Source organism: Dromiciops gliroides, chromosome 1 (assembly GCF_019393635.1).
Source record: "Dromiciops gliroides isolate mDroGli1 chromosome 1, mDroGli1.pri, whole genome shotgun sequence".
Classification (NCBI taxonomy): Eukaryota; Metazoa; Chordata; class Mammalia; order Microbiotheria; family Microbiotheriidae; genus Dromiciops; species Dromiciops gliroides.
In genome coordinates, this window is record NC_057861.1 from 71,761,926 (window position 1) to 71,785,708 (window position 23,783).

Here is a 23,783-nt window from a genome sequence, read left to right on the forward strand (position 1 = left end):
GGTCTCAATGGTTTTACCCGGGAGCCCCGCCCCTGCCGCCGTACCAGCCAATCCGAGTCGAAGGACACGCCTCTCACCAGCTAGAGTAGGGATACCCTTGGGTCCCCAGGGAGCATTCAGAGCTGACCTTGGCGTCTCCCTCTCAGGAATTCTGGCTCTCTGCCTGGAACCCAGGGCCACCCTTCTTGAGAATGCTAGACTGACTGGAATAGACTCGGGGACCCAGGAAGTGGCTGGGGCATTGCCAGCTCCCGAGACCTTCCAGTCCCTTTTTAGCCTGGGGCATCTGGGGGATTGGGGAAGCTGAGCCTTGGCTCCAGCAGGCTGAAAGGATTTCGAGTCTTCAGAGGTTGGGAGGCCCGTCCTCAATACCAAATCGGAGGTTGTGGGATGAGGGGGAAGGGAGAGGAGGAAGGTATGGAAGCTGAAGTGGAAAGAGCATTCATTAGGCTAAGAGTGGAAGAACACCAGCTCCACTGTTGATTCCCATCCTAGTACAAATACTGGCTTTGCCATTGAGTTTCGGTTTCCAGAATTAATCATCCGACAGACATTTCTTAAATGTTTACTATGTGACAGGCACTTTGCTGTCGATAGAAAGACCAAAATGAATCAGTTCCTGCCCACAGAGAGCTTACGTTCTAGCAGGGGATTCAACATGTATATAGGTAGATAGCTATACACACATGTGTATACATGCACACACACATACACATATAGGATACAATAAACCAAAGGTAGCTTGGGGAAGGAGGCCACTAAGAAGTGGGGGGATCAGGAAAGGCTTCATGTAGATGATGGCTGAATCTTGAATCCTTAGTTAGGGATTCTGAGAAAAGGCAGTGAGCTCTGGAACTCATGACACGATCACTCCAAAAAAACATCCAAATAATGCCTAGTTAGGGATTCCAGGACATAGAAGTGAAAAGGGAGAGCATTCCTGGTGTGAATAACAGCCAGTACAATGACATGGAGATGGGAGGTGGAGGTTATGTGGGAAGGACATCTAGTAGGTCAGTATGGTCTCAGAGGGTGAGTGAAGAGTATTATCATCAGATTGGAAAGGTTGGAAGGGATCTGTTTGTGAAAATATTTAGATTATTGTGTTTCTATTTTCTCTTCCAAGAATGACCTTTGCAGTGAATACAGTAGAACAAATATAACTAGTAAGGAGCTGATGCCCTTAATTAAGCAAGGAGATAGTAAGAGAGCCCCTAATTACCCTTGATGAATTTGAACTACATACTTGGGTCCTGAAAGAAATGGCAGCTGTGATGGCTGAACCTCTGTTAGTTATTCCCGGAATGTAACACTCCCTCTGGAGCTACTTTCCCAACTCACACTTGAATTGACAAGTCTGGTCCCTCAGAGGGTGGGCTGCCTAGCAAAGTTTTGGGGGAATTAGAAACACTAGGTTACTAGCTGTGTGACCTTGGGCAAGTCACTTAACCCCAATTGCCTCAGGAAAAAAAGAAAGAAACACTAGAGTTTCTAATACAGTTGATCCTGAGCCCCCATCAGTATATTTCACATTTATTATTAGTCAGTATCCTCAATTACATTTTAGCAAGGATATTTACTAAAAAGGTATAGGAAAAACAGTTGGTAAAAAATCTTTCTCTTCAAATGGAATAGGGGCACACTTCCCTTTGCACACACAAGATTCTTTTTTATTTTCTTTTTTCTTTCCTTTTCTTCCTTCCTTCCTTCCTTCCTTTCTTTTTTTACAGGGCAATAAGGGTTAAGTGAACTGCCCAGAGTCACACAACTAGTAAGTGTCAAGTGTCTGAAGTCAAATTTGAACTCAGGTCCTCCTGCATCCAGGACCAGTGCTTTATCCACTTTAACACCTAGCTGCTCTCCCACACACACACACACACAAGGTTCTTGGGAGAGTGAGCTCAAACTTAAGAGTGCAGTAGTGATGAGGCACATGGTAGAACACACAATTCCTAATAAATGGGAGTACTTTTCTCCCTTCATGGATCCCTTATGAAGTTCATAGCAGGGTGTGAGTGATAGTTGAGTTTACCAAGGTATCTTTGCAGGTTAAGGTATCTCTTCTGGAAAGGTCAATCTGCTAATAGGCTGAGGCCTATTTGCTGTTGGGTAAGACTCTGACACTTGCCAGCTAGGTGGTACAGTGGATAAAGCACCAGCCCTGGACTCAGGAAGACCTGAGCTCAAATCCACCCTCAGATACTTGACACTAACTGTGTGACCCTAGGCAAGTCACTTAACCCTCATTGCCCTGAAAAAGAAAAGAAAAAGACTCTGCCACTTGCTGCTGGGCCAGGTCATTCCTCTGCTGGGTCTGGCCACTTCTCCACTGTTGCTGGTACTCTCTCCTCTAGTTCTGCTCACTCTCCAGGTACCAAGGGAGGGGAAAGCACCAGTTTTTAATCTGCAGGTATTCCAGAACTTGTAGTGCTTACAATATCTCTGCCTGGGTGTCTCCACCTCAAGCCTAATACTAGGTCACCTTTCAACTCCTGTACTTACTATATCCAGCACTGTTGGACTCTGCTATCAACGCCAATCTCTGGTGAAACTTCTGATGGGACCCCAAGATCTACCTGGTTTATCTGTTTCTCAGATATGCCTGGAGGTGGGGAGAAGAGAGAGAAAGAAACCCTCTCCTCTCTCTAAGTTATTCTCTTTTTGAAAGGGTTTCTCTACCCCTTCACTGGCCTGAAGTAGGTCTGTGAAACTTAGAAGTGCTTGCTATTTTGTATACATGTCCAGAGGTACATTTAATTATTTCAGGCATCAGCTGACTTCATCGAATGGCTGAAGGTGTCATGATCCTTTCAAAATGATAAAGGGCTGACCCTGGGCAAGTCACTTAACCCTCATTGCCCAGCAAATTTTAAAAAAGTGATAAAGGGATTATCCACACACAAAAAATGATAAAGGGCTTGTCCATACACATTTTGATAAGGGTTTAGGAAAATTCCTTTGTACCTAGTGTGCTTGGCTGAGTGATTAATTCATTGTTTGGGGGGTCAAAGTGTTCAAACTGAATTCATCATCTTCCCCCTAAACCCTAAACTCTAAACTCCTAACTTCCCTATGACTGTTGAAGACACCAGCATCTTCCTAAGTCACCCTTGACTCCTTACTCTCTGTGTTCAAGTAGTATTTTAAGGACTGACGTGGAGGAAGAATTGGGCTAGTTTGGTTTGGTCCCAGAGGAAAGAACCAGAAGGAAGTTACAAAATTTAGAATTTTAGAATTTAGAATAGATGGCAGGAAAAACTTTCTAATGCTTAGAGTTATATAAAAGAGTAATGGGCACTACAGAGGTGGTATTTTCATGTATGAAGAATGGATTGAAGAGGCTGGAGGTTTGAGGTAGAAAAATAAAAAGGAATAGTTACTGGAATAGTCCAGGGGAGAGGAGATGGGGGGCCTGAACTAAGGTGTGAGGATAAAGGAAAGAGCATTTACAAAATAAGTTGTGGAGATGGAAAAAAACTGAAAAATGTGTACTTACAATGGAGTACTTATTTACAAGGTTGTTATTTAGAGGGGGAAAATGGTTTATCTAGAAATCCTTTGCAAGTGTACATCAATGTCTGCTATTATTTTATTTCCCATCTCTAAAAAAGAGGTTGGGAGCAGCTAGGTGGCGCAGTGGATAAAGCACCGGCCCTGGATTCAGGAGTACCTGAGTTCAAATCCGACCTCAGACACTTGACACTTACTAGCTGTGTGACCCTGGGCAAGGCACTTAACCCTCATTGCCCCACTAAAATAAATAAATAAAGAGGGTGCATGGGTAGAGTCTAAGGTGACTTCGGGTTCTAAATCCTAAGAAATACATCAACTCATTTTGACAACTCGTGGACTCAGTTTCTCCAACTGTAAAATGGGAGACTTCGGGGCTCAGAAAGCACCAGTGAAATTCTGAAGCCCTAAATCCAGTGTTTCAGATTCGATCCACCCGTCGGTTCCCAGTTCAGGCAGCTATGGACCGGGAAGACGCTGGGCTAGTGCTCACTTCCTCCTTTTATCTCCACGCAGTCTCCTCGTCCCTGAACCGTCCCCGCCCGCCGCTCCCCACCCCCGGTCTGGTGTTGAATAAATTTCCACTCATTTAGCAGACGAGCAAACATAGACCCATTAGATCTGAGCAGGTACGAGGGACTCGAAGAGCAGACTGTCTCGCAGGAGCTCAACCTTCAAGGGCAAACAGCGTCGAGAGCGGCTTTCTAAGTTTACATCAGGGAGGGCGGGCACGGGGAGGAGCTTTAAAAGATGGTGGGCGGGGTTGTCTAAATGACGCCTTCCCATTGGCTCCCGATCTTGAAAGCTTTTCTATGAGAATTCCTTTCGTTCCCCGTCCTTCGCCCCTTGACCCGGAAATCCTAATGGCCAACATGGCTACGCCCAGCAATACCGACGAGTAAAGCCGGAGAGAGCTGCGAATCGCCGTTGGGGAGGGGGGGGGAGGGGGAATCGCCATCGCGTGGCTCGGGAACCAGTCCGGAGTCCGGCCTCCGGGCCCGTGCCGTGGCTCCGAGCGTGCTCTGCCGCAGGTCCGAGGACATGGTGACCTTTTCTCCTTGGGTCGTGGGAAGGGGCGGGGAGGCGTGAGCCCCGCCTCCTCTGTGTATTTGTGTGTGTACATATGTGTGTCTGTTGTGAGGGTGTGAATGTATGCGTATGTATGTATGTGCATATGAGTGTACGTATATGTGTATGTGCATGTATTGTGTTGTGTGCATAGGGGTGTGTGTGTGTGTGACCCTCAAATCACCCCCACCCCCACCCCGGCACCCGGGCAAGGGGAAGGAGACGTGGCTCTGTCCCCAGAGAACCCGGTATCTGAGAAGGAGAGACCCAGCCTGACCTAGCCAACGCTAGCCCACGTGCCTGTAGCTGACACCTAGTCGAGGCCGTTCCCAGCTGCAGTGTGCTGTGTGAGGATTACCTCCCAGGAGAGGGGTGTGTTAGTCAGTCTACAAGCGTTTGTTAATTGCTTATTGTATACCAGCCACTGTGTAGTTCCGTGGGGATGCAAAGAAAAGCAAAAACAGCCCCCGCTGTCATGGGGGAGTCAACATGAAATTAATTAGGTACCTATATGATGCATACAGCGTCATTTGAAGGTAATTTCAACACTAGCTTCTGTGTGAGGGAGGGAAGGGGAAGGCTTGGGGCAGAAGGGGACTTTGAGCTGAATCAGGAAGGAAGCCCGGGAAATTAAGAGGCTGAAGTCAGGAGAGTACGCATTCCTGGCTTGGGGGGCTGCCAGAATGCCCTGCTTGAGAAATAGCAAGAAGTCCAGTATAATTGGGTCAGGGAGGGAGTAAAGTGTAAAAAGGACTGGAAAGGTCGCAAGGTACCAGCCTATGAAGAGCTTCGAATATTTGATCCTGGAGATAATCTGTTGAGCATGGAGTGGGGTAGGGGTGTGACCTGGGCAGACATGCTCTTTAGGAAGATCACTTTGACAGTTGAGTGGAGGATGGAGTGGGCTGGTGAAAGACTTGAATTGAGAACACCAGTTAGAAAGTTATTGTAATAGTCCAGGTTTGAGGCTAGAAGAGCCTGAACCAATAGATGCTGTGAAGTATTGAAATGAGAAGATTGGATATGTTGGGTGAGAGTAGAATCAAGGAAGACACTTATGTTGAGAGCCTAGGTTAGCGGGAGGATGGATGTACCCTGGACATTTTGATTATATCAAAATTTGGAGGACAGGATGATTTGGGGCAGAAAGATAATGACTCTGGGGTAGGTGTGTGTGTTGGGAGGTTTCCAAGGCCATCCTCTGGATCAGCTAACCCCGTGTCTTTTCCTTTGGTTAGGTAGACATCTGGTTGCCATTAGTTCCTGACCAAGGCCAGCAACAGGATGAACTGCCTACGGAGGGCTATAGTGGCCTGGGATCACTCTGTGGGGCTCCACTTTCTTTCCAGATCTGCTCTGAGACACAGCCCATGGCAGCTTGAAGGAAGCTGCCCTTTACAGGTAGTGAGGATGGGTCGGGAGAAAGATCACTTACCTAACTTTGGGAAAGCCATATAACTGCTCTTGGCCTCCTCTTGGAGGTAAAACCATCCTTTCCAGCTTTAAAAGTCCTCTTGCCCTCTCACTAATCTTCACGTGGGCCATACAGTATTTGTGCCATTCCTGGCGAGCATTTTCTTTAGCAAATTCTGTTGAATGTTTAACAGCTTCTCAGTCCATGTACTCAGAAAGACCAACACAAAGTAGGAATGGGAATCTGCATTATAAATGGAAAGGAACACAAATGCCCCAGCAGATAGGAAAAAACTTTGTGTTGAAGGCAGAAGATTCTTTCCCTAATACAGATATTGGCTATTGTGAGGAAGAAGGAAGAGCTAATAGATATTCTGGGAATTTCTGGCTAAATTTAGAATAGTTTGGTTGTGTTGGATGAGAGAGAGTAGAGTCCAGGACCATACAAGTTGGGGACCTAGGTTAGTGGGAGTATGGAAGTTCCCTTGATAATACCATTAAAAGATTTTAGGGCCTCAGGAATGCAGAGTGGGAAGGCAAAGGCCTGGGATTGTGGGAAGGTTTTTCCAGAGCCTACCAGGTTCCTTTGTAGATCACAAGCCCCAGGGCCAAGTATTCTTATGAAGGTTGAGAGCCAAGTATTCAAGGTCATATCTGTAAGTAACAGAAACAGAATTCAAACATAATTCCTTAACTCCAGTTCTGGTTATCTTTCAGCTAGACTTTACTGCCTCTCCTTTAGGAAAGGAACAAGATAGTGTGACAAGGTAGTGACCCCACCCTATGAAGGTAGAATAGGCAGGCTTCCTGGTGGGCAAGGGTGTCAAACCCCCATTGTGATCCTTCTTGTTGACCCACAGGGCCTCTGCCAGTTCCTGAGGGGCTTCCACAGCAGTGGAAGACTAACTTCAGATTCAGAGCCAGTCCCTATGGTGAGGCCCCCTGCAGTGTCCACCAAGGCCTTGGAGCCATACGAGGACTTCTTTGAGAAAGCGTCTGGTGGGCATCGAGATAAGACAGGGTTCTCAAGGGCAGTCAAGGCCTTTACCCAGCGGGACGTTCGGAAGCGGGGCCATGTTGATTTCATCTACTTGGCTCTTCGAAAGATGCCAGAGTATGGGGTGGAGCATGACCTGACCATCTATAACCTCCTGCTGGACATCTTCCCCAAAGAGGTTTTTGTGCCTCGAAACATGCTGCAGCAGATCTTCAACCATTACCCCCGTCAGCAGGAATGTGGTGTGAAGGTGTTAGATCAGATGGAGAACTACGGTAAGAGGGTGGAGTCAAGGATCCCTGCCCAGCCTCAGCCTTTGCTAGGGAGGGCACTGGAGGAAGAGCTGTGCTATTAGCTGGTGGGGAATGGGATTAGATGGGGCTGGGCGAGCTGTTGGTGATTAATCCCAACGGAGAAGACTGAAAGTTTCATTGAGGGCACTGGGGGTGGGGGTCCTGAAGATGGATGCTCTGACTATCCACAGGGGTTTAAAGAACAGTCACGTGTAACAAGGCTCAGACCCAGAGGATGAGGAGCACATTGGGAAGGGGCCAGCAGCCTGAGTTCCTCCACTAGGACACGGACCAGCTTTGGGGGAGAGATGGCAGAGTCCAATTTAGACTTTAGGTCAGGAAAATGTCATTAGCAATTAGAGCTGTCCAGAAATGGAAAGGACTCTCAGGAGACAGTAAGTTCCCCATTGTGGGAGGTCTTCAGGTGAAGATCAGATAATTACATGGTAAGGATAGAATAGAACACGGGTTCTTAGCCTGGGTGCTCTGAACTTGCTTTTTATTTTGATAACTGTATTTTCAACATAATTGGTTTTCTTTGTAGTCCTATGTATTTTGTTTTATACATTTAAAAACATTATTTTGAGAAGTGGCCATAGCTTCACCAGACTCTCAAAGGGTTCTGTGACCCAAAAAAGTTTAAGACTCATTTATAGAGGGATTCTTGTTCAGGCATGGGTTGGACTGGATCATCTGTGAGGCCCCTTCCATAACTGAAATTCTGTCGCCCTGTTTTTCAAAAGAAGGGCATGGGGAGGGGGCTCCCTGCTTAACTTAAAGGGTACTGCCCTATTAGAGGCACTTTACCTCTGACCCAAACCTGCTTCTATGTCTGGCTCTGCCCTTCCCTCTTCTGCTTCTTTCTCTTCGGGCCCAGCACAGGGGTCATGCCAAACAAGGAAACTGAGTTTCTGCTGCTACAAATTTTTGGGCGCAAGAGTCACCCCATGCTCAAATATCTGCGCCTGATGTACTGGTTCCCCCGCTTCAAGAACATCAATCCCTTCCCGGTGCCAAGACCGCTACCCAAGGATCCCATCAAATTGGCCAGCCATGGTCTGGAGCGTATTGCAGCTGACCTGAGTGCCAGAGTTACTGTCTACCAGGTAGCCCCCAGGACCACTGCAGGGCTTGGTTCCTTTTTCTTCCCTGATACACACACAGGGGGCCAGGACTTTCTCCTTTACTGCCAATGCCATTTTCCTTGTGTGTTTCCTCTTGACTCTTTGTCCCTCAGGCTGGGGGTGGATAGTGAACATGGGTGGGGTGGGGCTGGGCAAGTTGTACCCTTTGATGTTCTATCTGTAGATGCCTGGGCCAGAAGATCTTGGAGGTGACCCACCACAGCCTCACATTGTGGGTAAGTCTTGTGTCCATTGGCTGTAGCTATTAGCATATTGCCAGTCTCCTAAGGCCACTGAAAGAGTGGGGTAGACAGGAGGAGAGCCTATGGGAAGACCCAGGAAGTCCTCAGAGCCCTGAAGAGACAGTGCCCATTTCCTCATCCTACTTAAGCTTGAAGACACAAACTAAGATGAATTCTGGAGAGAAAAACAAGGAGACAAGCAAGTGGGGCTTGAATTAGTTAGCTTCAGAGCTTCTCTAGGTCTTTGCATAAGGTGACAGATAAAACCAGGTTCAGCGTAATTGTGTAACCATATCTCATAGAGGTAGAGCTGAAAAGGATCTTGGAGATAAAGTATAACCCCTCATTTTACATCCAGGCCCCTACAAGAGGCCCCGGATGGGGTGGGAGGGAGTGACCTGCTAGAAATAGCACTAGAATTGATGTGTGTGTGTGTGTGTGTGTGTGTGTCTCTCTCTCTCTCCCCAAACCAGGCATCCAGAGTCCTGACCAGCAGGCTGCCTTGGCTCAACACAACCCCGCTCGGCCTGTCTTTGTCGAGGGCCCCTTCCCACTGTGGCTTCGAGACCATTGTCTTTACTACCATGTGCTTCGGGCTGACCTGCTGCCTCCAGAAGAGAGAGTGAGAAGAGGGACCTGGGAGGAGCCAGAAGGAGGGGCTGTGGGTGCTCCGGTGTTAAGTGTTGAGTGGTCTGGCTAAGGGCAGCACTGAGTCTAGTACCATGTGACACTGGGTGGTTCTGACAGCTGTGCTTAAAACCCTGGTTGGGGGTGGGTGATACCACAGAGATACCACAGGCTTTACTCTGAGTTCTGGGGCTGCTGTCTCCACCAGGAAGACAAGGAGATCGGGCCAGAGAGGAACTTCTATTACCCCATGCAGCTGGATGTGGAGTTGGATCGAGGACCCTGGGATGACTATGAGTTTGATGTGGATGAAGGTATTGGAGTTTCTCTACATAGTCTCAGGGTGCTTTTCTAGGGTCTCCTTTGGGTTTGAGGTGGAGGCCCCTTGGCATTCTTTCCCTTCCTGGTACTACTTTGAACCCAAAGAACTAGTCATCGAGGAGATGGGGGGTGGGGGTGGGGGTAGAGAGCCAGGTTTCTGAACTGCTGCCAGGGCTTGCCAAAATGGGGTATACAGCCACTTGTCAGGGAAGGAAGGAAGCGATCCAGGAGGTGAGGAGCTCCAGGCCATGGTGGCAAGGGTCAGGAGTTATATTGTGGGCAGTCTTCCTGGAAGTCAGTCCCTGGCTGGTCCAGCCCAGATCTCCCATCTGTTCCTATAGTGGAAGAAGGTCCAGTATTCGCCATGTGTATGGCTGGAGCACATGATCAGGCCACACTTGCCAAGTGGATCCAGGGCTTGCAGATCACCAACCCAACACTGGCACACATACCGGTGGTCTTCCGCCTGGGAGCAATGGCAGGGGAACTCCAACTTGCTGAACATCAGGAATGCCAAGGCCAGCACCACCAGGAGCAGAGGGAGCAGGTGTCTCGAAAGGAAGAAGAGGAAGAGCCATCCCCATCCCATATCCGACACCAGGGCCAGAGCTGAGCCTCGGCCTGAAAGAGTTCTTAGACTGAGCGTTCTTTACTCTCTGTCAGGTGTGGCTTTGGCTTAGTGTAAAAGTGGAGGCTGGGCTCGAAGCACCAAACAGTGATGGGAATGGATTGTGATGCCGGCTTTTCCACCTCCTCCCAGGGGATGAGAACTTAACCTTGCTCAGCTATTTGCCCTTCTTGAGAAGGAAGCAATAAAGTGTCATCCTCGGGGACTCTGACTGCCCTTATTTCTGTGGTTGCCCCAGGCCTCTTGTGGACTGCCCTTAGAGGTGAGGCCTGGCACAGGCTAGGGGGGGTCTCCACCAGACCAGGAAAGAGGTGCTCTGAAGGAAGCCAGGCACTCTCCCACAAGCAGTTGGTTTGCTCAGTTTTTCAGCCTGGGAAGGTGAGAGAAATACCCTTTCTATGTGATACCTGGCTCCCATAAAGACCTAAGACCTCGGCCACATGCATCCCGCAAAAAAGATTAAATACAAACTTCGGCTCATTCATTCCTGCAGTTTCCTTTGCTCTCCACGCCTCTTTCCCTCCAAATCCAGAAATGTGATTGTTGGAAAGGATGCTGGAAAGAGGCCAAAGACCCTAGCTCCAGTTCTGATACTTGAGCCCTCCATCAGAGCCTTGGTCTCTTCCTGTACAATGAAGGGATGAAATTCAACAATCTCCAAATTATGTGCCCGCCCCCTTCCCCAGGCTGGTGTACGGTGGGCGGCTCCCTGGCTGGCAGCACCACTGGGTGGGCATTTGGTGCCGCTACCAGAGACCCGGACGACTTGGAACACTTAGGTCACCATGCCTCGGTTTCCAGCTCTCAAGTCTTCCCCACCCTTCTCCAGGCTGAGCCCGGAACCCGCCGGCAGCTCTGACCGGCAGGGGGCAGGGCGCGTTCAGGGCTCGCGCAGGCGCGCTGAGCGCGCCAGGGCCCTTTTTCACGAGCGTCGGGTTAAATTTTTCCCGGCGGGCGCGGGCGATCGGCGCCACTTCCGGCCGGGCTCCTAACAACGGGAGAGGCTGTAACCAGGGAGGGGGGGGATGGCGGAGCGGCCGCCGGAGCCCGAGCCCGAGACGGAGACCGGGGCTGAGGGGGAGGGCGGCGGGGAGGCGGGGGCCGAGGAGGGTGCGGCGGGACGCAAAGCTCGGGGCCGGCCGCGCCTCACCGAGTCGGACCGGGCGCGGCGGCGGCTGGAGTCCCGGAAGAAGTACGACGTGCGGCGCGTGTACCTGGGCGAGGCGCACGGGCCCTGGGTGGACCTGCGGCGCCGCAGCGGCTGGAGCGACGCCAAGCTCGCCGCCTACCTCATCTCCCTGGAGCGGGGGCAGCGCAGTGGCCGCCACGGGTGAGGCCCGGGCCCCCTCCTCCAGCAGGGCCCCGCGCGACACCCGCCCCGGACAGCCGGCAGCGAACCGCCGAGGCACATGCGGGAGGGAGGGAGCTCCGGGCCCCGAGGAGTCGGGAAACTTGGAGCCTGCAGGGGCTCAGCCTCCAGCTGGTTGGGGGGGAGGGCCGAGGTTTCCTGGGATACCAAGTCAAGTCAGCAAGGGTTCATGAAGCTCCTACTACGTGCCAGGCGCTGGGCATACAGAGAAGGGCAAAAGAGCCCCTGCCCTCGAGGAGCGCCCAGTCTAATGGAGAGACGGCACGCAAAGCCGGTAGAGAGAATCAGAATCAGCCGAGGGAAGGCGGCAGCTTCACGGGGCACGACCCCTTCTTATGGAAGGGGGGACGTTAAGTCAAGAGGTGGTGAGGACGGAAAGCACTGCATTCAGACGTTTTCATTGAGTGCTGCTTGTGTGTCAGACAGGTGCTTAATAGGTGCGTGGTGGCACTGGGGACAGCTGCGTGAAGGGAGCAAGATTAGGAGTTTGGTTTGGGTTGTGCCGGGTTTTGAGTGATGTGTCCTGTAGACATTTGGGAAAGATGGAGCTTTGTGGGTCTTCCATGTTGAGCATTGAGGTGGTCCTGAAGGTAAAGGAAGGGATGAGATTGCAGGAGAGAGAGACTGAGCTAAGGGCATGAACTCTGTCTTCAGGTGACTGTCTTGGATAAGAGAAACACACTTGTCATATTTGACTCCAGGGGAGCACAACTAGGGTAAATGCATGTTAGAGAGGCAGGCCTGCCAGCTAATAAGGACTGTCTAAAAGCAGAATGGTCTTAAGACACATGGAGTTCTCCATCATTGGAAGTCTTCAAACAAAGGCTAGAAGAACACTTTTCAGGGAAGATGCCTATTTAGGTACAAGCTAAACTCATCAGCACTTAGAGGAATACCTGGTGCATAGTAGGTGCTTACTGATTTGAATAGATGGCTTTTGAGGGCCCCTGAGATTTTGTATCGGGAGATAATGTGGGTAAGACACTTTTCAGACACTAAATCTATGTCAGCTATTATTGTTATAATGGAACGCCAGTATCTGGGGGTGGAACTCCAATAAACCAGACAGGGAAATAAGTCAGAGGAGTAGGAAGAGATCTGGGAGAGAGCAGTGTCATAGAAACTAAAGAAGAGAAATTCTCCGGGAAAGGAGGGATGGCCGGGGGGGGGGGGGGGGGGGGGGGGGGTGTAAGTTCCTTAAGGGCTTTGTACCCCCTGTACCTCTAATTTGGTAGGTACTTGATAAGTGTTTGTTGATTGAGTGAATGAATGATACTGAGAGGTCTAGGAGGATGAGGACTGATAAAATGCCATTGGAATTTTCAGGGAACAGCCATTTGTCAGTCATTCTGACCAATGTAATGACCATTTGTGACTTCCACGGCCTTAGTAGTAAAGCATGACTCCTGCCAGTCTGAAAAGTGGTAGTGGATAGCAAGTGCAGAGCAAGGCATTAATTGTCGGTTATTGGCAGTAGGTTGATTTGTTTTGCTTTACTGTACTTATTTGTAACAAAGCACTCTCCTCACAACATATCCTATGAGCCAGTATAAATTGTATTGCCCCCATTTTACAGATTAGAAACTGGGGGCTCAGAAAAGTTTTTGGAGAGAACAGTGATTCAAGTAGGGGTGGAGGAGGCAGCTGCTAGGAAGGAGGTATCAGGTGTATGCTGTGGCTGAGACTGTAGCATGTTATAATGGAAAAAGAAATGGACTTGAGGTCAGGACACCTGTATTTGAATCCAGTACTAGCTGTGTGATTCTGGGAAAGTCCTGGAGCCTTCTTGAGCCCCAGTTTCCACAACAGGTTGTTGTGAGCAAAGCACTTTGTAGTCCTCTAAACACAGTTGTCTTCACAAAAGAATTCTTATTCTGGTTTAAACATTTTGGAGCAAAAGGAAGGAGAGACATGATGGTGGCCACAATCCTTTGTGGCAGGAGCAAGGGAACACCTTTAAGAAACTTCCAGGACAACTAGGTGGTGCAGTAGATAGAGCACTGGCCCTGGAGTCAGTAGGACCTGAGTTCAAATCTGGCCTCAGACACTTGACACTAACTAGTTGTTTGATCGTGGGCAAGTTACTTAACCCCAATTGCCTCACCAAAACAAACCAAAGAAACTTCCCATAGCCCTCACTTCCCGCTGTGCACACTCTTCCCTATTCCCACCCTACAAGCCTTCCTCGTAGTCTTGCCTCCCTGACTTCCAGGTTATGTTTTCTCTGATTTTGAGGGCCTCTTCATGCTATCCCCATATCCCTGTGCCATGGGCCCTTCCTCTGCCAGATACCCCTTCTGCTGTCTAATGAGAAGAGCTCCACAGACCCTAGCCTGGTCCTCTCACTCGCTACTGCTTCTCTTTGTTACAGGAAGCCTTGGGAGCAAGTCCCCAAAAAGCCAAAGCGGAAGAAGAGTAAGTGGGTCATGGGGCCTAAGGCTTGTGATTTGTCCAGGGAACGGAGGAGCAATGATGCCTATGGGTCAGAGCACTAGCCCCCTATTTCTCCTATCTTTCAGCAGCACAGATAGTGGGGTTCTGGTAGGCCCAGGAGAATGAGGGAACCAGGAACTCTGCCGGTGGCCCCATGTGGAGCTGGCCTCCCCTCTAGCTCTCTTTGCTAGCTCTGTTCTTAGCCTGTGGGACCTAATTGGCCAGAATGGTCAGGGTACTTGTGGGTTCAGGTGACCCTGAAAGATTTTTGTAATTTCAGCCATGACCGTTGAAAGCTAGAAGGAGTGTTATGTCTGGAGGACTAGTCTTTGACTGATGGAGGAATTGAAATTTTGCTAGCCAGCCTTTCCTGTGTCCCCCATTCTCTGACCTTTTGTAAGGCCATGATTGGGATGCACCTGCTGTAGGACATGGGCTCTCAGGCCTCAAAATGTCCTCTGGCAGCTATACAGTCTCTGCTCTGGGGAGGGTTTCAGCTTCAGGTATCAGTTTACTGACCCAAAGAGAACAATGTGACTTCTGTTTTGTCCCAGGCTGTGAGAATAGGGTCCAGGGAGGCCACAGTGGTGCAGGGGCACACCTTGGGAAAGTCAACTGTTCTCCCTTTCCCTCACTCCTGTCTATGCCAGTGGAACCCTAGTAGTCTGTCCCCCAAGTAGTGTGACTGGACAACATGCCTGAGGTCAGGACAGGCCCTGGCTTGTCAATGTAATGGGACCTGTGGGGAGCCAAAGCCAACCTGTCCTGCCTTCCTACTTTCTGTTCCTTACAGAGAAGGCCTCTCACATTAACCCATTGACCAGACCTCTGTTGGGGGGGGGGGGTTACTGAGATGAATAATGGTGTCCAGTCCGGGCTATCTCCCTGGGCAAGAGCCACTTCCTTCCTCTTGGGAACAGGTGTGCTTGGATGTGTCAGTTCCCCAAGCCCTCACAGAAGAAGAAGGGCCTGGAGGCTCACGTCTTGCGAGCATTGCTCCACTTGCCTTTCTCCTTTCCTAGGAAGGAGGCGGAATGTGAACTGCCTAAAGAACATGGTGATCTGGTATGAGGATCACAAGAACCGCTGTCCCTATGAGCCGCACCTGGCCGAGCTGGACCCCACCTTTGGGCTTTACACCACAGCCGTGTGGCAGTGTGAGGCTGGTCACCGCTACTTCCAGGACCTCCACTCCCCTCTGAAGCCGCTCAGTGACTCGGAGAACGAGAGTGACAGAGGTAGGGGCACCTTGCGGCTGAGGGTTACTTCCCCTCAGGAGGGGCCCACTCTCACAGGGGCCTCACAGCAGCATTTCTCTTTCCACCTTCCTTCTTTCCCTGTGAATGAAGTTTCTGAGTCAGCTCTGATTGGCATCTGCTCTTCCTAGATAGTATGGATCTGTGCCTGCTAGCCCTGTGTTAGGTTATCTAGAAGTGGGAGAGAGGGAAACAGAGAACTCAGTCCCTTTCCTTGGGTCTATAGAGGGGAAAAAATGTGCATTTATAGATCAGAAAGCAATTCTGAGTGGTGTATGGTAAGGGACAGATAACGTTGTTCTGATGAGGAGTGATCGGTGAGGAAACAATCAGAAAAAGCTCCCTTTTGGGCCAGGAGGAGGGTGATTGATATTTGGAGGTTGTCCCTGAAGGATGAGTAGGATTTGCATAATTGAAGGCAGTGGGAATTGTAGACAAAGATGGTCCAAACCAAAACAGGAATGAGTATGGCATTTATAAGGGGATGCTTAGGAGACAAGATTGACCCAGCTAGCTGGCACAGTGGATTGAGTTCTGGGCCTGGAGCGGGGAAAACCTGAGTTTAAATCTGGCCTCAGATACTAGTGTGACCCTGGGCAAGTCATTTAATCTCTGTCTACCTCAGTTTCTTCATCCATAAAATGGGGATAATGACAACACCAACCTTTAAGGGTAGTTGTGATACCATTTGTAAAGCACTTAGCAGGTACCTGGCACATAGTAGGTCCTATAAGAACACCAGCTGTCTGCATGACTCGCTTCTTGAGTATGCTTAAGACTCAAAGGGAGTGTGAGTGCTGGGTCAGGTCTGTTTGGCAAGTGTCCTGATCCTTGCTCTCTCTTCTTTTCTGCAGTGGGGAATGGCCTAGGGGCTGGAAGCTCAGACTCCTCTGGCTCTGAATCTGACTCAGATTCCGATGGGCAGCCAGAGAGCCGGCGGGCCCAGACTGTGCAGGCCTCCCCAGTGCCGCCTGCACCACCACCCCCAGCCCCCGAGGGAAGCAGCAGCGGGCTCATCACCCAGGACGGCATCCACATTCCCTTTGAACACCACATGGAGAACTTGACAACGGAGCAGGGTGCACCTCTGTGCCACAGCCCGACCACCAGTGGCCCTGAGGGCATGGAGACTGTGGTGTGTGTGCCTGTGCCAGTGCAGGTGGGCACAGGCCACAGTGCCCTGTTTGACAGTGTGCCACAGGAAGCTCTGGGCGAGGTGGTGGCCAGCTGCCCTGTACCAGGCATGGTGCCAGGCTCGCAGGTGATCATTATCGCAGGCCCTGGCTATGACGCTTTGGCAGCAGAGGGCATCCACTTGAATGTGGCCAGTGGTGGCGGCAGTGGAGAGGAGGTGCCCTGTGCTGTGATTGAGGGAGTGGCCGCCTACACCCAGACTGAGCCTGAAGGCAGCCAGCCTGATCCCTCCGGCCCCTTGGAGAGCATGGCGTGTGTAGAAACCAAAAAAGGTCTCTCTCTTTTCCCTCCTCTCAGTTCTTCTCCCTTCCCTTCCTGGGCCTCCCTCAGGTCAGCCAGTTGACCCCAGGCAGAACCCTGTGCTGGGCCCCTGGGGGAGGGGATCAGGGGCCAGGGAGGGCCGGGCCCCAGAGGAGCAGAAGGTGGGCATCCTGCCCTCGACTGTTCAGGACCGCCCATGTACACACATGCCAGTGAAGACAAGGCAGCCTGGTGTAGTGGAAACAACACTGGATTTGGAGGCAGAGGCCCTGGGTTTGAATCCCTCCTCTGCCAGTCACACTGCCTGTGAGACAGACCTTAGGCAAGTCACGTCGCTTCTGGGGCTCCATTTTCTCATCTGTAAAATGAAAGTGTTGGACTAAATGATCTCTGAATTCCCTTCCAGTTCTAAATCATGGGAGTTCAGGACAGAAATGTGGGAAAGAGTGACCTGAGCCTGTGGGGGGTGGGGACTGAGATAAAGGAATGCTGTTCCTTGTCCCTGATGAGGGGGGAAGATGGCCTGGGTGGGGGAGGGTGGAAAGCAGTCTGAGGATGTTGCCATTGGGATGGAGGTAATCTGGGTTGCCAGGAAGCCTTCCCTCAGGGGCCCAGGGTGGTGCCCTGCTGCAGCCCCATGGCCCAGCTTGCTTGGGGCTCAGCCCTTACTTGGGAGTTCTTAAACCCATCAGGGTCGGCCTGCACCCAGATTTGGGGCCTCTTCAGGAGGAGAGACCCCTTCAGCACGGGCCCAGCACTAATGTGTGACTCTCCCTGGTCCCAGAGAAGGAAGAACTCTACGTCCTCAAGAAGGAGGAGAAAGAGGAACTGTCCTCCCCAGAACTGGAAGAGTTAGAGACAGTGCCCGAGATCATGGAGCCGGAGCCCGAGGACTTGGACAGCACTGACATGTCAGCCATCATTTATGAGATCCCCAAGGAGCCCGAGAAGTGAGTGTGTGCATGGTGGGGGAGGGGGCCTAACCCAAGCTCCTCCTGGGCCATCTCTTGTGGGCCACAGTTGGGGCAGTGTGGTGCCTCCATTGGAAAAAGTGACGCTTGGACGAAACATACCCAGAGACTCAGGACAGGGCTGTGCTTTACTGGGACAGACTCATGCTCTTCTCTAGCCACAAGAGCCTGGGAAAGAACGGCTACAGATGCCACAGAGAGAACCCCACCAAAACCCATGTGCCTGCACATGCTCACTCCTGAAGCCATGTACCCCCCAGGAATGTACACATACACACCCTTGTGCACACACAAACATCTTTCCCCCTTCCCCCCATACACACTTATTCCTGAAGGCATGTACCCCACAGGAATGTACATATACACACCCCTGTGCACGCACAAACATCCCCCCCACACACACCCCTGAAGCTATGTACACCTACACACCCCTACACATGCATGGACACACACCCCCTACCCACTTACTTTACTTAGTTTGTCTTACCCAGGGACTCCATTTGCCTCTGTCAGAGCTCTAAATGCCAGGAGGGAGGGAGTTGAGCTGGATTGTGGGAATGCCTGGGGAGGAACTGGCCAAGACAGGGTCTCCCGTGATTGGCTTGTGCTAAGTGTAACACTGTGCAGGGCTCCTAGAGCCCGGAACTCGGACCAGAGTCCGAAGATGGAGGTGTCTTCTGGCTCTTGGCCTGAGCTTGCCCTGAAGTTGTTTCTGCTTCTCCCCCAGGAGGCGGCGCAGCAAGCGGGGCCGAGCAACAGACGCCGACGGCCTGCTGGAGATGTTCCATTGCCCCTACGAAGGCTGTAGTCAGGTCTATGTGGCCCTTAGCAGCTTTCAGGTACCCCCAGCTTCTCATGCTCCCTTCCCATTTGCATAGTTAACAAGCACTCGAGTTAGGGGCTCTGGGGAGACAAAGACCAATGGGAGACAGCCTGGTCTCTGTTGGGTGGGTGCATCTGTGTCAACAGGAGCACCAACACTTAGGGAAGTAGAGGAAGGCTTCTTTGCAGGTACGGCACCTGGCACAGAGACAGGGACGCAGGAAGTACACTCTCCAGCCAGGGTAGCTGGAGCCTAGGGAGGGACAAGGAAAGTCATGCTGAGTAAGCCCAGGTAGGGAGGTGTCGTCCTCGTGGATGGAGTCATCTTCTTCTTCTTCTTCTTTTTTTGTGAGGCAGTTGGGGTTAAGTCACTTGCCATGGGTCACACAGCTAGTAATTATTAAGTGTCTGAGGCTGGATTTGAATTCAGGTCCTCCTGAATCAAGGGCCGGTGCTCTATCCACTGTGCCACCTAGCTGCCCTGTGGATGGAGTCTTGGTAGAGAAGGCACTGAGCAGCTGTGGCTCCGAGAGCTTTGCAGCACTACTGTAGAAGTGGGAGCTCTTGTTATTGGGGGAGATGTTTGTATTCTGCCTTAAAAGTAATGAGCCCCTGAAGAGCCTTCAGCTGAGGAGCAATGGGATTGGGCCTGTCTTTTAACAGTCGTGTGAAGGACAGGCCCCAGAAGGCAAGTGAGAAGCAGGATGTGGTAAAAAGCAGCCGTCCGTCTCCTCCCCGAAAGGGTGGTCCTTCAAAAACTGGCGTACTTTTTACCACAAAGACAAGCAGCGAAGTGCTTGGAAGGGTCCAGTGGCAAAGCCATGAGGCCCTGAACTAGGTTGGGGACCAGGTGGTGACTGGAGACAAGGTGTCAGATGTCATTGGGGATGTAGAATCAGCCCTGGGCAAATCCTTAGAGAATATAAGGGAGAGCACTTGGAGGACTTGGGGGGAAGACACGGGACGCAAAGGATCTGCAACAGAAAGAGCAAAGTTGGAAGGAGGGCTCGGTTTAGCAGGTGAGACCATGTGCTGCAGTTGAATATTTCTAGCAGATAATTGGGCTGGATACATAGGTTTGGGAATCATACATAGAGATGATAACTCAGTCAATCGATAAACGTTACATGCCTCCTAAGTGCTGGACTGAACCCATGGAAGCTGATGAGAGTGAAAGAGCATGTAGAGGGGCAGCTAGGTGGCACAGTAGATAAAGCACCGGCCCTGGATTCAGGAGGACCTGAGTTCAAATCCGGCCTCAGACACTTGACACTAGCTGTGTGACCCTGGGCAAGTCACTTAACCCTCATTGCCTTGCCAAAAAAGGGGGGGGGGCGTTAATAATCTAGAAAAGGGCATTTAGAAAGAGGTGGGGAAGGGAGAACCTTGGGGAAAATGCTCTCCTTTAACCCTACAGACTGGGTCCTCAGGCCCTCCCTGGGGTTGCCTTAAGAAGTCCTTGCTGGGGTGGGGGGGGTGGGGGAGGGCAGCTAGGCAGCGCAGTGGATAAAGCACTGGCCCTAGATTCAGGAGTACCTGAGTTCAAATCCAGCCTCAGACACTTGACACTTACTAGTTGTGTGACCCTGGGCAAGTCACTTAACCCCCATTGCCCGGGGGGAAAAAAAAGAGAAAAGTCCTTGGGCTAAGGACTTTTTGTCTGCCCCCTGCCCCTCCAGGACTGGGAATTAGGAAATGAAACCAAAGACAGGCAGGAGCTTGCCAGGGGCTCCCTTTGTAAGTCTCTGTCACTTGGGCTCCCTCTTCTCTTCCCCTGTAGGCCTCCCATGTTCTTGGGAATGTCCCAAAGAAAGAAGTTTCCTTCTGAATCATCTGGATCACAGGTTTACACGCTTTGCTTCTGTCCCCACCCCACTCCCAACGTGTATATTTTTGGCCCCCAGAATCACGTGAACCTTGTCCACCGGAAGGGGAAAACGAAAGTGTGTCCTCACCCAGGCTGTGGCAAGAAGTTCTACTTATCCAATCACCTTCGAAGGCACATGATCATTCACTCAGGTTGGGCCCAAAGAATTGTGGGACTGGGTCTGGTTTCGATAGAGGGCAGGAGGTGCAGTGGAGGACTTTGTCAGCCAGGGGTAGTGCTGGGCTCAGTCTGGATCCCTCTTGTCTCCGAGTTCTTTCCCTCATCTTAGGGTAATTGACCTACAACAAGACCTATTCCTATCCAACAGAAAGGATTTTCTTAACCACTTGATCAGACTTCCAGATTGATGGAGGGGACAAAGCTCTCTCCTCAGGGACCCTTTTGAGTTGCCATGAATGGGGGGATGCACCTTGAGAACGAACCCTTAACCTTAGGTCCCTGGGTCTCTGGACTGTATTTCTAGGTGTCCGAGAATTTACCTGTGAAACCTGTGGGAAATCCTTCAAGCGAAAAAATCACCTGGAGGTCCATCGTCGGACACATACAGGAGAGACCCCTTTGCAGTGAGTGATGGCTTTCTCTCCCCACCCCAAAGCCGCCCTCCAGGGTTCTTGGCCCCAGAGAAGGCTGGGCCTTCTTGCTCGGGCTCAGGGAAATTGGAGGAGTGCGGCTCCTCCTCAGGCTGTGGCTCTGGCCCTTGATTGGGCAGTCTGGGCCCCAAAGTTGCCCCACCTCTGCCCCTGCTTGTCCCCAGGTGTGAGATCTGTGGTTACCAGTGTCGCCAGAGGGCATCCTTGAATTGGCACATGAAGAAGCACACGGCTGAGGTGCAGTACAACTTCACCTGTGAGCGCTGTGGCAAGCGCTTTGAGAAGATGGACAGCGTCAAGTTTCACAAGCTCAAGAGCCACCCTGACCACAGGCCCACGTGATCCTGGCTGCCTCAGCACAAGGACGCTCCTATTTATTTGTCCCTGCTGACCTCCTGGGCCCTTCTCCCTCAACTTGACCCTGCTTCACAAAGGCTGTTCCTGGGAAGCTGCAGAAAGCCAGCCCCATTGTGGGACACTGAGGGTGCCAGGGCAAGCCGTGAAAGAAGGAGACGGCCTCCAGGAGTGGCCCTATGCTGTTGGATCAGGGTTCTGCTGGGTGATCTAGCAGGATCTCCTTGGATGTCATGGGGCGTGGGTACACCCCCTTAAAGCTGGACTCTCTCAGCTAAGTCACTGGGCAAGAGGGCTGGACACCTGAAACAGTGTTAAGTGAGCAAAAGTGATTAAAAAAAGACACCAAAAACCCCCCTCCCCACCCCACCTCTATGTATGCTCAAGGCCAAAGTGGTGAGCTCACACTGCAGAGCATTTGGGGCCCTTTGGGCCTGAAGAGAAAAAGGAGTGGCCTGTGTGCTTTCCCTGCTCATATAGAGTCTGCTGCTTTCTTCCAGAGGCTCCTGCCTCAGAGCCCTCCTACTTGCCTTCAGGCTTGAGGCTTGACCTTTCTCCCGGAGATAGGAGAGCCCTGGGCAACAAGGAGGGGCCCTGTCCTGACACAGCCTCAGCCACAGCTCCTCTGTCAGACTTTGGGCTAGGGGATGAGATGAGTTCCCTTCCTGAGGGAAGGCTGGGAGGGTCTTGGGTTCTTGCTCAGACTTTAGTATGCTTTAGGGTCTTAGATTAGTGTTTCAAGTTTTCCAGATTGTTTCCCTTTCTCTTAGGTCTTGGGGATGGGAAAGCTTGTCCTTCCTCAGAACAGATACAGACTATGGGGAGAAAAGGTCTTTAGGCCAACAGGGTTGCTTCAGTACCTGCAACAGGGCTCCTTTGGCCTTGGCCAGGTTATGGCCTCCCAGAGCTTGGGAAGAGGGTGGGAGCTCAGGATGCCACTCCCCCACCCCCCACCCGTGTCAGTCCCCTTCACTCATCCCGTTGTTCCTGGTGGTTGATGAGTCAATTCCTCAGGTATGAATGCACAGTTTTATCCCCTTTGTGAACAGTCGGGCAACCTTATCGAAATGGGTGAAGCCACTGCTTTCCCTGGTTCTGCAGCTGAAACTCGGATGTGTCCCCAACAGTTGCGCCCTGAGCTGGATGTTAGCTACCTGAACAGGAAGAGGCCCCCTCTGAAAGATTGGACATATGTTGGGGGTGGGGGGTGGGGGAATGATAGGGTTGGCACAGCACTTAGCCCCCGAAGAGAAGGGAAGTAGTCGTATATACCTTTTGCAGCTAAATATGCCTGTGCACGGAGGGATGTGTCCTAGGTCCCAAAGGGATGGAAAATGAATGGGTACAAACCCTGCTCTCCGGCCCCCTCCATACCACTTCTCCGGCAGAGTAGAACAACCGTTGTTCGGAACAAAAATCTAGTGCTAGATAGAGGTTCCAGTAAATCCCTACGTCTCAACTGAAAAGTCGGTCCCGGAAGCCGGAGTTTTTGCTGAGGGCCTCCTTTCGCCGGGAGGTGGCGACTGCGTTCTTTAGAACGGGCTGCACGTGACTGGCTGCGCTTCTGGGAGTCCAGGCATGTGTCCCACCTCCATGCCCTCCGCTCCCGCCCTGGGGATTTGGCGACCGTGATTGGCTACCGTCGTACCTGGTTCTTGGCCAGCCAGAGTCTCCCGCGCTGAAAGGGAGGCGGAGTTGTGCCTCTCCTTCCCATTCTGGCCCTTCGCCTCGTGCTTGCTTCTCGGGTTTGGGTAGGGGCGGTTTGAAGCCCGAGGCTACTAGGACCCCGGGCCCTGGTCGGTGGTTTTAGGTAAGAGGGGAGAGGGATTCTCTCCCCGTTTAGAGGCCGAGAGGCGGCCTCAGAGCGCGCCCCCTCCTCTCCCATGCGGCCGCAGTAGGGAGACCTGCAGTTACCATGGGAACCCCGCTTGGGCCTTATGCTCCTAGAAGCTGGTGACGGGGAGCGCTGTATCCTCCCTCCCCACCGCGCTCATCACCTCCTCTCCCTCGACCCTGGTGGACTGTCGATTCTTCCCCGCCCACGGAGGCCAGTCAGCTTTTTTTTTCTCCCCAGACTCGCTGATGTGAGGGAAAATAGGCTTTCGGTATTCTGTTCTGACCAATAGGCGAACCCGAGTTTAGCTCCCGGGCTCTGCCGACGCTGTCATAAAACATTCCATTGGTTTCCTTTTTTCCTCCGCGCGGCTGGCGTGGAGATTACAGGCTGTGGGTGGATAGGTCTGAACAAACAACCGTGAGAATCTACGCTGGGAGAAAGGGGAAAGAGGAGGACAGCTAGGCCCATAGCGCTCGCCCAAAAAATCCCTAGTGGCTCGGGAAAACGAACAATGAATTCAAGGAGAGGAGGGCAGGTGCCATTTTCAGCTAGTCCTCCCTCCCTCACAGACCGGCCTGTCTGAGC

At 51.6% G+C, this 23,783-nt stretch overlaps 2 protein-coding genes across 4 annotated transcripts; both read left to right on the forward strand.

Moving 5' to 3' along the window:
• Positions 1-4,383: 4,383 nt before the first annotated feature.
• Positions 4,384-10,428, forward strand: ECSIT (ECSIT signaling integrator). Of its 2 annotated transcripts, none has more exons than XM_043978432.1 (8): positions 4,384-4,541; positions 5,817-5,979; positions 6,852-7,263; positions 8,164-8,387; positions 8,590-8,641; positions 9,121-9,269; positions 9,483-9,588; positions 9,937-10,428. In XM_043978432.1, exons 2-8 carry the CDS (start codon positions 5,863-5,865, stop codon positions 10,206-10,208), a joined length of 1,332 nt encoding a protein of 443 aa, XP_043834367.1. In that variant the 5' UTR covers positions 4,384-4,541; positions 5,817-5,862; the 3' UTR covers positions 10,209-10,428. The 2 variants fall into 2 exon arrangements, with proteins under 2 accessions (XP_043834367.1, XP_043834368.1); XM_043978433.1 differs by lacking the exon at positions 4,384-4,541 and adding an exon at positions 4,688-5,114.
• An 820-nt stretch (positions 10,429-11,248) lies between these two features.
• ZNF653 (zinc finger protein 653) lies at positions 11,249-21,742 on the forward strand. 2 transcript variants are annotated; one of them, XM_043975100.1, is made up of 9 exons: positions 11,249-11,553; positions 13,964-14,007; positions 15,048-15,263; positions 16,136-16,747; positions 17,521-17,686; positions 18,435-18,546; positions 20,434-20,548; positions 20,881-20,980; positions 21,172-21,742. In XM_043975100.1, the coding sequence occupies exons 1-9, from the start codon at positions 11,249-11,251 to the stop codon at positions 21,347-21,349; spliced, it is 1,848 nt and encodes a 615-aa protein (XP_043831035.1). In that variant the 3' UTR covers positions 21,350-21,742. The 2 variants fall into 2 exon arrangements, with proteins under 2 accessions (XP_043831035.1, XP_043831036.1); XM_043975101.1 differs by lacking the exons at positions 20,434-20,548; positions 20,881-20,980; positions 21,172-21,742 and adding an exon at positions 20,310-20,430.
• Positions 21,743-23,783: the final 2,041 nt, after the last annotated feature.